We start from the raw sequence: 15,813 nt of genomic DNA on the forward strand, positions 1-15,813 counted from the left end.
ACCAACATCCACATAGATTCCCAAGTTGGAAACCTCAAAATACTACAAGATTGTCGTGGCTTTGTTGTTGTTTTCCACTTGTTTGAGAATATGATTAAACCTATTAACCTCTGTCCCTGAGAAAAATGTGCATACACACAGATGGACAATGTCTGTAAATAAGATTTCAGGGAATTCACAGGACCCTCTGAAGCCCAAGTCCTGGGGTTCAAAACTCCTGTCAAATACTGCTTTATTCTACTACTAGAGGCCCGGTACACAAAATTTGTGCATGGGGGCGGGGGGTGTCTCGCAGCCCAGCCTGCACCCTCTCTAATCTGGGATCCCTCTCACAATCCAGGACTGCTGGCTCCCAACTGCTCGCCTGCTTGCCTGCCTGATTGCCCCTAACCGCTTCAGCCTGCCAGCCTGATCACCCCCTATCCACTCCCCTGCCAGCCTGATCAATGCCTAACTGCTCCCCTGCCAGCCCGATTGCCCCTAACTGCCCTCCCTTGCCAGCCTGGTTGCCCCTAACTGCCCTCCCCTGTTGGCCTGGTTGCCCCAACTGCCCTCCCCTGAGGGCCTGGTCACCCTCAACTGTCCTCCCCTGCAGGCCTGGTTGCCCCCAACTGCCCTCCCCTGCAGGCCTGGTTCCCCCCAACTGCCCTCCCCTGCAGGCCTGGTTCCCACCAACTGCCCTCCCCTGCTGGCCTGACCCCCCGCAACTGCCCTCCCTTTCAGACCTGATTCCTCCCAACTGCCCTCCCCTGCTGGCCATCTTGTGTCCACATGGGGGCAGCCATCGTGTGTGTTGGAGTGATGGTCAATTTGCATATTACCTCTTTATTAGACAGGATTACCATCTTTTAAGACTTGAGTAGTATTATCTATTGAGTCGTCTCTCAAAAATTTCTGCCTTCCTGTCCAGCATAGTTTAGTTGTAGCATACCCCATGTTTTTTCCTGAATTGTTGCATGCAGTTTGCTAATTCTTCCCTGTTTACCACTCTTCTGTCACCTTGCTGGTAGCAAAAGCTTGTTAAAATGCAAATCTGATCATGTTACTCACCTGGTTAGCATCTTCAATACCTCCTTTGTAAATGTTAAACAGATTTATATTGTCTCCTTAGGGTGGTATCATCTGGCCTCTGCCTATATTTCAAGCATCCATGCCTCCTACCTAAAATTTCTATACTTCACTCATATATTTCATAATTGCCCAATACACTGTTTTCATACCTTCATACATTTTTTTTGCACTGTCCCTCTTCCTGAAATTTCAGCTCAATTCCTTACCCAAGCCTCAAAGCTAAGCTCCTCTCTTCATGTTCTCTCAGAACATTCTGTTTATTTATGCCATGAGATTTATCTCAATGCATTATTACAAATGCTTGCATGCTTGTTTACTTGCATATCTCCATGCAATATGCAAGAGTCTTCTAAGGGCAAGAGTCTTGCTTAATTCTATCTTTGTGTTCCCAGTATCTAGAACACAGTAATTCTAAATATAAATGGTGTGCCAATATTCTTGTATACAACCAGTTAGTAAGCATCACAAGAAAAATTATTGCTGAATTAATCTAAATATACTTTTAAGAATTCAAAATCAATCTGGGGGGAGGGATGGGTTCAGGGTGGAGGTGGTCAATGGGAAAAAAAGGGGGACAATAAAGATAAATTTTTTTTAAAAGTATTCAAAATCAGAACAAATTGTTACAAAAGGGTATTTTAGTAGCAACTCACCAGAAAGCAAATATTTTTTTTAGCCCTTTGCACTCCGAACCATTCTGGACATTGGCTACCAGCTACTCGACGCTACTTTGCGGCGGAAACGTGCATTTACAGACCCTTGTATTATTTAGTATAATTTTGGAACCAAGTAACGTATTATAATGATATTGGACTTCTATGAATTGGGTGACATCGAGGAATGTATATTTGCAAAAGCAAACAATATTTTATTGTTTATAATTTTGTACAGTATGCTAAGTTTTATAACACTCCCCAATATGCATTGCAGGCTGATTAGTGCATGTTTGACAGTAATAAGTGGTTTGACGCCTGCCACCAGGTGTTTTCCTGTTAGAACACACAATGCAGTCCCGTTTTCTTTGTCCCACATCGGGAATATGTAGTTTATTGTTTAATCCGACACAAAACCCGCTGACATTTCTTGTATATATCTTAGTAATTTTACGATATTTTGATTTAATTTCTTGTGCCATTTCAAGATAAAACTTCAGGGAAACATGCATGTCTCAAAAAGTTGCGTTGAAATAACTCAATTCCCCGTAATCACTAATAAACTGCAATGTTCCCTGAGAGGGGACATCCGAGTGATATGCTAGAATTCCAATGTCCCCTGAGAGGGGATAGCAGAGTGCAAAGGGTTAAAATATATTTTATTGATTCCTCACAGAGAGGAAGGGAGAGGGATAGAGAGTCAGAAACATCGATGAGAGAGAAACATCGATCAGCTGCCTCCTGCACACCCCCTATTGGGGATGTGCCTGCAGCCAACGTACATGCCCTTGACCAGAATCGAACCTGGGACCCTTGAGTCCGCAGGCCGACGCTCTATCCACTGAGCCAAACCGGTTAGGGTGAGAAAGCAAATATTAAGCATAACTATGGGTCAAGTGTGTGTGTGTGTGTGTGTGTGTGTGTGTATTTGTGTAAAATAATGCTAATTATAGACATCCAAACGAGGAATTAAAGCATAATAAGGATAACAGAATACTATGTAGTCCTTTGGATAAAAACTCCTAAGCCAGGGATAGCAAGCACATGACAGAATATGAATTAATTACTCCCCTTTTCTTACCTTCTCCTCCTCTAACCCATCTCCTACTCAGGGTCTAAGAGTCTTCCTCAATACAGCAAGCCAGAAGCAGTAACTACAGATTACAGTCAGCACATAAGTTAATATTTCAAGGCTACCCAATAACTGATTCTAAAGCAGACCAAACACAATATAAAATATTCACACAAGGCCTATTCCATATCCCTTGGAAACTCCTTTACAAGTTTAACAATTCTAAAGGTTAAGAATTAATTTTCTTAAAATATTTTGATGGTCTTTGTGTAAGTCAAAGCAGTTTTAACTTGTTTTGTTAAAATTATTCACTTTCACATGTATTTTTAGCAGTTTTTAAAAATATTTATTTATAGTTATACTGTGCTCTGAAACTATAGTTTCTAAATCTGTGCATCAAAATCAACTGGGATACTTCAAAAAATGCAGATCCACAGGTCCGTGCCCAGGTCAACTGAACCAACATTTCCAGAATTAGCGGTATATTTTCTAAAACATCCTAGGTGATTATTATGCAGTAACTTGAAAACTACTATTCTAAATATCACAGTAGTTTACTAGTATATATGGAAGAGCTAGAATCAGAAATTTTCCTTACATGTACAGTGTTGCTTATTGCTTGCTGGCTCTGACAGGCTAATAAATTCAGGGTGAAGTTGCTTCACCCTCTGAATGAAAACAATGTTGTGATATCTTACCATAAGTTTCTAGATAATAAACTAGCTATTGTAGCCACATAGTTTCATTAAAGAGTAATCAGCCAGCGTTTCTTTTTAATTATTCTATTATAGTGTTTGTCTAGAGGCAATTCTTAAGAACTTCCCTTTACACAAGACCTTGAAAAAAAAAAGAGTATTGCAAATGTGAATTGCTGAAAATCCACTATAGGTATTAAATTGAAATATTTCATCATCTTCTTTTAATTATGCATTTTTTATACATACTAGAGGCCCGGTGCACAAAATTCGTGCACTGGAGTGGGGGGGACGACCCTCATCCCAGCTTGTGCCTAATCCCCTTGGGGAACGGGCCTAAGCCAGCAAGCGGACATCCCTCTAGCAGTCAGGGACCCCTTGCTTCTTACTGCCCGCCTATTTGTGAACCTGGCTTCTGCCCGAGAGGCGCTCCCCCTGTGGGAGCGCACTGACCACTAGGGGGCAGCTCCTGCATCGAGTGCCTGCCCCCTGGTGGTCAGTGAGCATCTTAGCAACTGGTCGTTCTGCCGTTCGGTCAATTTGCATATTAGGGTTTTATTATATAGGATTTTTAATATACTCATAATTGCAGATATATCATTTTTTATAGCACACCAAAATAAATCAAGAGTTGAGAGAACAGGGCCAAAAATATGGGTAAAAAAATAATAATAAACTGCATCCAACAAATTCTTATTAAATGTTACTGAAAAGTTGTGTTGACAGAGACTAACATATACAGCAATATTGTACATATGTTTAGAACATTTGAATCACAGATCAGTAAAATAGGAGCTAATGTTGAAACTGCTACTGAGCCCCTACTACTATCAATATGAAAAGGCACCACTACTAAGGAGGAAACATGAAAATGCAGAAACACATTTACACACAGATCTGTTTGATATATTCTATCATACTACAATGACATCTTTCAAGATTCCTTAGTGGTCTTTTTTAAAAAGAAAGAAAAAGTACCCCCAAATTCTAAGAATAGTGGAAGAAAAATAACTATTTTAAATATATATTTAAAGTCTTTCTTGACACAATTTAAACAGTTTTGACAGCGTTTGGCACATATTTTTAATAACTTTAGTGAAATAACATTTTATGGGGGGAAGAGAGATGTGATATCTGAACTATTTCAGATACTAGAAACAAACAGATTTCAATAAATTCTGGACTGTCCTATTAATCAGTAACAGATCATGAAGAGTTAAATACAAACTATAACTATAGATTCTAATCATAGATTATCCTTGTTAAAGGTAAAACTATTTACATTGCCCAGCAATGATCCAGAAAAATCACTGACAATCAACAACTCAAAGACTCATGGGACATCTGCATCAACTTTTGAAAACTGAGAAGTTAAAACATAGCTGAGATTACTCAGACAATTTTTTCCTGCAAACGCATGCCCTTCCTGAACATCTGCCAAAAAGTTATAATAGTTGCCCTAGTTCTTAAAAAGCTGGGGAAGCTCATTAAAGGCAGAACTTTTAATGTCAAAAACCAACAGGGGTTTGTTTTTTTGTGGGTTGTTTTTTTTTACTGCTAATATCTTCTCTAAAATGTTAGCTTCCAAAGCAATTATAACATTGATAGAGATGCAGAAAGATTCTTCAGCATATAGAAATCTCAATATTTGAAAGATAATACTACTATTAGCACTTTCAAGGAAGAGAAAAATAACTGCTACACTTCCTGTAATGTCATTCGTCACCAAGAAGGTACTGGCAGGATTTCTTCTGGCTACTTTATTGAGCAATATAGTTAGCCACCTGCTCTTGGAATCATAGTACAGAACAGTTTTCCATTGCAAAACAGTTCTTAAGAGGATTATTGCAGGAAACAAGACCAGAAAAAAATGTTACAACTCTAATTTATAATTTGGTAATTCTACCAAAACATCTGACACATCAATAATATAACACGCTGAAGGGTACTATGATTATTTGGCCGCAAGTATGTTTACCAACATCAAAGATTACTACTATGGAGGTAAACAATATTGTTTTCTTGTGTATCAGAATTCAAAGTCCCATCTAATTTACTCCTCGTAAGTAAAAATATTGCAAACATCCAACTATATCAAATAGCTGCATTTAAAAAGAAAAAAAATGTATTTTAAAAATACACACATACTTTTCCAACACAAACAGTTATCAAAAGTCCTACAGAGTTATCACAAATGCTACACTATAAACACACTTATGACACCTCAAACAATTGCCTGGACTTTTCATTAAAGGAGGCCAAAAAGATAAAGTCATGAATTAAGGTAAAATGATGATATACACTTCAAGATTTTTGTCCGCAGTCCAAAGCTGCAACTCTTCTAAATCCGAACACACTAAGAAATGAGCTGTCACAAAAGAAATAGTAGCCCTATAATTATTTTGACAAACAAGTTATAATTGGATCATTCTGGCCTGCATAAAGTTAACCACCTCAAGAGACAATTATTGTACCAAGTTTTCCCATTAACTATTTTCTAGGCTTAAAACAACTTTTTATCAGGCTTTATAACTTCACAGATATAAACTGTAAGCCACATCTTCTACCAAATCATCTGCAAGATCCTTGAATAAAAATTAAATGACTATAAAAATTCACATTACACAGGATTTGACATGTATACAAGATAGCTAATATTACAATTACCCTCCCTCTTCAATGCTCCCATTCACTTAGTATGTATCTTTATTTTATCATTCTTAAAGCCATTTAATAGGCGATCACCCCCATAAGACTGTGTACTTGAAAACTGGAAATCCACCGTATTTATCTTGGTTATCCTCACTGCCTAGAAATGCCCTGGCCATAATAGTCACTCAAGATACACTGTGTGACTAAGAACATAATACCTTCGTCACAACTGCATAAAAGCTGAAGGAGATAAACAGGAAATCAAGTAAATAGAAGATAATTTTAAGAACACACAAAAACAGAATCTGAGCGGTAATAGATACATCAGGGAAAAAAGCACTGGTCTGGAGGGGCTGGAATGTCTTTGGAATTTAGATAAATTCTAATCCAGATTTTGACAGTAACAGATTTTACAAACTTTAGTGAATCACTTTGCTTCCTGGATCTCAATTTCCCCATTTATAAAATAAATACTATGATTAAATGAGCTCTAAGTTTACTTATATGCCATAAAAACGATTTTAAAGCAGCAGGAACACTTATTCCTGAAAAACAGCACTGACAGAACAGATATAATATACTATCCGAGATAATGTAATTCTGGAGCAAAAGATATTGTATGGGTGGGATGCACAACTCCATAAACAGTAACAGGTCACATCAATAGCAGCCACAAGCAGGCAAGAATTATATGCACACATACCTACTGTGAAAAATTACTGACATTTTCACTCATTCAATAAATCTGAAAAGGAATCAAGTTCTGCCAAAAGCAAAGGTTAAGAGATCTGAAGAAAAGAGACCTAAAGGCAAAATTCTGTTTGTTATTCCCAAGTAGAAATTATAACAGTACAGATCATATGTAGTGTGCGCATGCGCGCGAACACACACACACACACACACACACACACGCGCGAAGCATTTTTATGCTTTTTATGAATTGAAAGGCTCATTAAAATGAATCACATAATTTAATTATTTGGGCTAGAACAAACTAGTATTTCACAACATTTTAGCAAAAATTAAGTTTCAACAATATGCACTTCTGGGATATATTGTCTTTCTGCCCCACTTATTGGGACTCATTGGGACATTGAAAACCAAACATGCATAGGAGCAAAGACATTCATTCCTAAACTTGAAAACTGAAACAACTCATAGACCTATAATGCAACCACATAACCAAAATAAAACTTTGCCTTAATACAAATGAATCATCCACTTCAGAGAAGAAGTTTAATGTAAGCTCTGTTATCAGTACTATACTAAAGAGTGTAAAAGATCCTTGCCCACAGGAAAATTTCCCAAGCTACTAGCAAGGTAGTTTTCGGTCACTGTAAACACACAGTCTCATTTCTCCAACATCCTTCCCAAAAACCTAGGAAGAAAAGTAAGCAATTCCAATCTCCATGTATATTTCAAGATATTTTTTAAAGGTACAAGAGGTCCTACAAAACAAAAATTACAAATAAAACATATCCTTGCCCTGCCGACATGGATCAGTGGTTGAGCATCGACCTATGAACCAGGAGGTCATGGTTCTATTCCTGGTCAGGGCACATGCCCGGATTGCAGGCTCAATCCCCAGTAGCAGGCATGCAGGAGGCAGCCGATCAATGATTCTCTCTCATTATTGATGTTTCTATCTCCCTCCCTTCCTCTCTAAAATCAATCAATATATATATATATATATACTTATATACATATATATATATATATATACACACACACACACACACACACACACACATATATATATATTATCTATATATATTTTTTTAATATCCAAATGTATGAAAACAAAATATACTGTACCCCAAAGGGCATGTCCAGAAAGGTAGTAAAACAGAGCACCTTGAGTAGATTATCTCACAACAGAAAATAGAAATACATTTTCAGTCATCACAACTACAAATCAAAATCATTAAGAATAGCCCTAGCCAGTTTGGCTCAGTGGATAGAGTGTGGGCCTGCGAACTGAAGGGTCCCAGGTCTGATGCCTCAGTTGTAGGCTCCTTCCCATCCCAGGCCCTGGTCGGGGCTCATGCAGGAGGCAACCAATCGATGTGTTTCATTCACATCGGTATTTCTGTCTTTCCTTCTCTCTTCCACTCTCTCTAAAAAGCAATGGAAAAATTCCTTGGATGAGGTTTTTTTTAAAAAAAATTAAGAATAAAAATAAAATGAAACAAACCATCAAAAGACTTCTATAAATTTTACAAAAAAGTTCATTGTTATGGGTTCTATTAATAGTATTTCTGGCCTGACTATTAATACATCAATCTTTCTGAAGTTTTTCAAAAGGAAGGTGAAGTAGAAAAATATCAACTGAGAGTTTCAAATTTAAGCAACATTTCTATTGCATGTTCATGTATATAATCAATGTCTATCTGATCCTGATAATGGTAGGATATCACACATGTCCACTAAGTTAAAAAAAAAAAAGCCCCCAAACCCACTAAAGTCAATTATGGAGCATTCCAAGTCTATTAATTATATATAGACTAGAAAGTATTTAATTATGAATTTTAATCTACCTAAACTTTTCAGCTCTATCTCCAGGAATTATAGCCTAAATTCCCTCTGACATCAACTGCTCACACAAAACAATTCTGGCTCTCCTCCCCGCTAATCAAGATCAGACAACCACAATTCTTTACTGGTTCCAATGTTTCATGATAGGACATGTTCTTTTCTTTACAGCCTACCAAGCACTTTCACATACATTAATTATTTCATTTAGTCTTCCAACAATCCTAGGAGGTAGGGCAAGAATTATCATCTTCATTTCATTGCCAAAATAGAGATTGAAAGATGTTAAATAGGTAGCTAGTTGACTGCTAGAAAGTAGTTGAAGGAAGACTAGAATCCACATGTCTTTATTCCATGTCCAATTACATTCCCCAATGTCACACAAACAAAAAGTATTGCTAAAAATTACTGAACTTAAAAATTACACTTTTCTTACTTAATCAAACCCTCTGTAGATACAATAAGAATTAAAGTTAAGGTTCTAAAGCAAATACAAACAAACAGTTAATAGTCTAAACCAGGGGTGGGAACATCTGGCCCACAGGCCATTTAAGGCCCGTGGAAATCATTTGGTCTGGTCCTGCCAAGGCATTAGGGGGTGAGTTAATTAAGTGTTTGAGCAAATATAGCAGGCTAATTTTTAAGTTGATAATTTTGTATGACCCATGAATGATGGTATAAGTGTCCAAATGGCCCTTGGCAGAAAAAAGGTCTAAACCAACTCCTTCCTATAACATACCTTAAAAACCTAATGTAATGTTCAAGAGCAATTCAAATACTACAATAAAAACAGCTTAAAGTTAAAAATAATTCTGTATTCATCCTATCACATAACACACAACCAACTCTGCGTAATGCATGCTTGTAGACAACAGGTGAGGTTATTATTATACTATATTTGACTTCAAATAAAAATGTCCAAAAACCTCCTAGTCTTAACCTCCCTGTGGCTTTGCTATATTCTAGTCTAGGAGTGTCCACAGTGGGGTGCACATGAAAATCCACTGAAATATGGGAAGAAATTATTAGAATGCTGTCTTCATTTTTTTAACCTGAAAATATTAATTTTACTAAATTTACTGTATGAATTGATACTGTCACTCTCACATAAACTCAAAAATACACATATTTTGGGGTGGGGTATGCTCAAAATAGTTTCACACAAGGGATTCCTATTCAAGAAAATTTAGAAACAGTTGCTTCAAACAACAGAGAAGGTACATGAGTACTAGAAAACAGATGACTCTAGACTGCATCAAATAATAAAAGAATCTATTTAAGGCAGTCAATATCCTGCAGTTGCATATAAAAATAAAGATCTTAAACTGCATTTACATAATCCATGCTGATATAAACATAACTTACCTCATCCTGGACTCCACTGGTAGTAGTCAACTTGCTCCCATCAGTAATTGTAATAATTATTGCTGGCTCCAAGTAAAAGGGGTTTCTTCCCTAAAGTCAAAAAACACATTAATCATATTAAGATCTAGACATTAGTTCATTTTTTCTGAGTAAAAAGTCAATGCTCAGAACAGTGCCTAAATCCCTCTTTTTGTTGTTAAATTTTAAAGATAGTGTATAGGCTCTTGTACATTTAAAAAAACTAGAAGAAAAAAAACCAAACAGAAGATAATCTTAAAGGAGTAGGATTAAGTAGAAAAAAAGGTGGGCTTTTTACTTCTCCCTACATTGTTTTAATTTTTATAGTGAGCATTTACATTTATGTAACTATCTAAAAGTATTTAATTTCTTAAAAGAGATTCCATAATTAAGTTCTAATAACTGAGCATATTCAGATATTACAAATTAAAAGGATAATATTTTCTTAGAAACTTCTTAAAAAGGAAGGCAAAATGATAGGTGAACATTATCATGTAATTTAATCCAAGAGCTAGTTCCATGGAAAAACTGGGGCTACTCTGAGCTTAGCAAAATTAGTAATAGTCCAATGCAAAAAATTATATAGTAATTACATAGGATGGTTACTTAAAGAAACTACTTGGTGAAGAGTACAAAAACAGTAACAGTGGCAATGGAACACAGTGAAAAAGTTCTCAAATGCTCTATAGGTAAGGTACAATAACTACATTAACTTCCATTCAAATCTGTGGTCAAGTCATTCTATGAATACAATAATCGATTCTAAGTGACATAGGGGCTCAGATAAACATAAACTTATCTTTTACATATAAATGGTTCTCATCTGAGATACTAAGCACATTGTGTATAAAACTATAATGAAAGATTGAAGTTTCTAGAGGGTAAACCTGGTGTTTGAAATCCAAGATATCAAGTTCTCAGTTACTAACAATGTTCAAGAACAGAATGAAGTTTTATTGGATATGATGTTAAAAAGCATGACAAATTTTAATGTGCATATGAACATGGAGATCTTGATAAAATGCAGGGTCTAATTCAGTAGGTATGGAATGGAGACTAGTGTTATTATGCATATCTAATAAGATTGCAGGCTAGGAGATGCTAATGTGCACAGACCATACTTAGAATAGCAAAGATGTAGAAAGATTTTTACATGCATGTACTCATCTATGGGTCTGTAAGCTTTCCCTTACACATTTATATAACTCTCGATCATTAGCATATTCTAGTACATAGTCATTATTTATTGAATTTACAAACACTTTTTCACATACAGTAATTGTGATCATAATCTAATCATCACAAAGGGCTGAGGGTGGGGGTCTAATAGATTACATTTCTTGATCAAGTTACACAACTTGTAAGTGGCATATACATTTTTTCAAACTGGTGTCCAGATGGAGGAAGCTTCCTCTGGTCAAATAAAATATGTTGGATATAAGCTCAAGGATTTCGAATGCACAGTAGCATTCAAATGTTAGAGAAGCTTTGCAGGAATAACATATGAATTTACCTTCCCTTCCTCCTCTACAACATTCATGGTAAATATGACACACTTTTGGAACTATTACATTATACTATATTGTCTCTAATACCATTCACCCCCAACATAAATGACATATTCTAATAATGCAGTTCTTCTCATGGATCTAGAAACAGATAATGCTCATTCCCATCTCTGAGCTTTGACTAGTTCCCTCAAGTAGAATGTTTTTCCTTTTCCCTGCCCACAACCCACCCAATTCCTAATCATTCCTTAAGGTATAGTTTATCATAAAGTGCTGAGGGTAGGAGTCTGTAAATTACATTTCTTGATCCTCTTCTTCCATGAAACCTTGCCTGATTACTCTGGCCTTAAATAAGTACACCCTTCTCCTCCAAATTCTAATAGTAATAGTTTTCAAGCCTAAGTTAAATAAATATATTTACATATTTAACATAGATAAATAAAGTGTTTCTTCAAATAAAAGTGGATTTTGAGTGGTTTCATGGAGTACATTTTGAATACCACTTCCCTACAGCATTTATCCTCTCTCAACAAATTATTTTAAATTTAAATATATAACACCTTGTACAGCAATATGAATATTTAACACTACTGAACTCTACACTTAAAAATAGTTAAGATGGTACATTTTGTTGTGTGTTTCTACCACAATTTTTAAAAAATACACTATCTTGTATTATTTGCTATTGTTTTATGTGTTTCAATACATTAAAGGCAAGGATCATGTCATATTTCTTCCTTGGGCCTGAACACAAAATATTTAAACAATGAGCACTTAAATATTCATTATTCACTAATTATATAGCCTAGTACAAACCTGTCAAAGTTCACAGAACCATTTAAAATTATTCAAACTTCAATAAGCTTAAAAAATGCTACCTTTACTTCCATATAAATGAGTGCTTCCCAAACTTAACACATAACTCATGAACTTGCTAGGCTACACAGGTACACTCCCTCCTATATCTGTCTGGCCATCACTATCCATTCACATTCACGTTTGTCATTCAAACACTTATGTTAGGCATTGTGTTAGGTGCGTGACACATAAGCTCTACTCTCATAATAAATGTACAAATCTTTGTACATGTAACAATCTCTCTCCTTTCCTGGTCTCTACAAATACCACTGTAGCTAAAATATTGGCAAAGGGAACTAAAGAACACCACGATGTCCTAATATCTTCAAAACTATTGTATCTTGATTCCATCCTTAAGCTAAAACTACTTTGGTTGACTTGCTGCCTTTCAAAAACAAATCAGCAAATATCTTAAAGCCACCACAGCATGGACCAAAGACTTGCTGTAGTGTCTCTGTATCATCTCCACTGTAACCTAAGTCAAAGGCATTATTTTCTGACCAAAAGTTTGATATCCATCCATTCTTATCCTATGTAATAAAAGCCTAATATTCAAATTGTTTCCTCCACCGGGATTTCGACTGCTCGCTATGACGTACGCTGACCACCAGGGGGCAGTGTGGAACATGGCAGGCATTGGTGATGTGGCGCTGGCAGCAGGTGGCAGTGGAGATGCTGCCAGCCTGATGGGCCCTGATGAGAGCAGGACAGCGGCAGGATGGTGGAGCAGGTGAGCGGGCAGTGCCAGGCCAAGGTGGGTGCGAGCAGGGCCCAATCGCCCCACCGATCACCCCGCAGATGGTGACCAGTGGTGGGGGCAGGGGGCGGGGCTGCCATCCAGCTCCCAGATGCTGAGGGAGCCAGGCAGGGGTCCTATGACTCAGGCAGAGGAGGGGCATGTGGGGGCCTGGGGCCCAGGTGCTGCCCAGGGTCCAGAGGTCAGCTGGGACCTGCCCTTCCATGCCAGCGGCACTTGGATTGCTGGCCAGGCCTAGGACCACATCCGTGCACGAATATCATACACCGGGCCTCTAATTCCTGTATAAGCACATTGAGAATTATACTCCAGAGCAGAGAGAACTGGTCATATCTATAGTTAAATAACAATAATCTATGGTGTATTAATAAGTTTATAGATGATTATGTCAACCCAAAACTAATATACTTTCTTAAGAACCATGTCTAAAGATCAAATTAAAATGCATTCAAGCCCAGTCAGTGTGGCTGAGTGGTTGAGCATTGACCTATGAACCAGGAAGTCAGGGTTCAATTCCTGGTCAGGGCACAAGCCCGGGCTCAATCCCCAGTAGGGGGAATGCAAGTGGCAGCAGATTCCTCATTCTCATTGACGTTTCTATCTCTTCCTCTCCCTTCCTCTCTCTGAAATCAATAAAAAATAAAATAAAATAAAAAATTTTAAAAAAGCATTCAAATTCAGCAAAAAGTCTGTTATTAAAATTTTAGGTAAATTCAAAGTTACTTTTTCCTTAACAACAAAATGAAGCTTTGAATTAAAATTTTACTATAATCTTATATACACAGTAGTCTCCCCCCAGAGGCTATTCCTGAAATTACTAATAACCCATGTCCTTAATAATAATCTCTCTATATAAAGGCATAATATGCAAATTGACCGGATGGCAGAGCGACCGGTCAGCTATAATGCACACTGACCACCGGGGGCAGATGCTCAACACAGGAGCTGCCCCCAGCCTGCAGGCCCCTATCGCCCAATGAAGAACGGGGAACCAGGGGGTAGGGGGTGGTGGACACAGGTGGTGCCAGGTCCCCAGGTGATCAGTGGCAGCAGGAGGCGGGGTCGGCGAGCAGGAGGAACAGCCAACCTCTTGGTCCCTCCCCCTGGCTGGCAGGCTCCAATAGCCCCATAGGGAACCGGGAACCGGGGGAGGGCAACCAGTGGTGGTGTCGAGGGGGGGAGAGGAAGGAAATCGGCCCTGATCACAGGCCAGGCCTAGAGACCCTACCTGTGCACAAATTTCATGCACTGAGCCTCTAATAATAAAGAATTTACCTCATTTGACCCTAAAAACTTGGTGAGGCAAGTAAATGTTCAGAGAGATTAGATGATACAATCCAAAATCATCTAGCTGGTAACTGGCAAAGCCAGAACCTTAATTCAACTCCAAATCATAAGGTCTTTCAGCAACACCTGAAAGTCCTGTTGGTAGCAGCTAACAATTCTACAACCAATCTGGATTATGATGTATTTACCCAATGATGAATGGTATTAAATAAGTTTTATTTTATTTATTATATTCTATCTGCAATAAAATTAACTACTGTAGTACTATTCCTTTACTGGTTTCCTGTTGCTATGCTATTTTACCCATCAATTCTTCTATATATAAATCAATATACCTCCCCAAACAAAAACACACTGATACAAAATGCAGTATGTATTAGTGTTTACTTTTAAAAACCATATGACTTCAACTTTCAGAGAGTATATACATAAATATAAGATAAAATATTAATTTTAATAGTTTTAAGGTTTGGAAAATTCAGATAAAGGTCAAAGGTAGAAGGAAAAAAGTAAAGAAAATTATGATCATTTTCATTCCTCCTATGGATCTGAGGTATTCTCAAATCTTTACCTTTAATTGTTACTATTTTAAAGTTTTATTCTTAATGTTTATGAAGTCGATCATTGGAAAACAGTCCGTATTTAGAATTTCCCTCAAAATTCACCTTGGTCATAAAGTTATAAACAGACTTTTGTTTAGTTACAAAATCTCAAAATAAATAAATAAATAAATAAGCTCTGCTACAACAAAGACAGCCAGTAGAGGGACTAAAAGTTTACTTTTGCCATTAGCAGAATTAAATTCAAGATGTACAAAACAGATCCAGAGACATAGAAGCATAGAACAGACTGTGGAATCTGAGGGAAGGCAGAGGAGGGAGACAGGTAGGAAGAGATGAATCAAAGAACTTGTATGCATATAAACATAACCCATGGACACAGAAAATAGGGTGGTGAAGGCCTGGGGTGGGGGGTGGGAGTGGGCTAGACGGGGTCAATGGGGGGAAAAAGGGAACATATGTAATACTTTCAATTATTGTAATATTTATAATAGAGATTTAATTTTTTTAAATAAATGTTTTAATGTGAAAGTAGTGGTTCTTGGCAAAGAAATCTAGACATGTCACCAGAAAATATAGTGCAAATTATAAAATTCTACCTCTAGAGCTATTTGCTAATGGAAACCGTCACTTAGAAAAATTGAATTTAATATTGGTCAAAAGCCTCAGGTAAAAGAGTTCTTATAAAGTAAAATTTTCACTTAAGTTCTCAATAATTTAAAAATATCCCAGTGTTAATTCAATTAAAGTATAATACCAATAAGAAAATTTAAAAAATATAAAGT

The 15,813-nt window shown here is 37.1% G+C and overlaps 1 protein-coding gene across 4 annotated transcripts in view; it reads right to left on the reverse strand.

Annotated features, from left to right (window-relative positions):
• The window catches only part of INTS6 (integrator complex subunit 6), a 119,792-nt gene that overhangs the window by 83,641 nt on the left and 20,338 nt on the right, over positions 1 to 15,813 (reverse strand). For all 4 annotated transcript variants that reach the window (XM_070409107.1, XM_070409106.1, XM_070409105.1 and 1 more), the window contains exon 4: positions 10,041 to 10,130. In XM_070409107.1, the coding sequence (XP_070265208.1) occupies positions 10,041 to 10,130 (90 nt within the window). The remainder of the gene's footprint in view (positions 1 to 10,040; positions 10,131 to 15,813) is intronic.

This window comes from Myotis yumanensis, unplaced genomic scaffold, assembly GCF_028538775.1.
Source record: "Myotis yumanensis isolate MYYU_CA2020_CCGP unplaced genomic scaffold, mMyoYum1.0.hap1 SCAF_3, whole genome shotgun sequence".
Lineage (NCBI taxonomy): Eukaryota > Metazoa > Chordata > Mammalia > Chiroptera > Vespertilionidae > Myotis > Myotis yumanensis.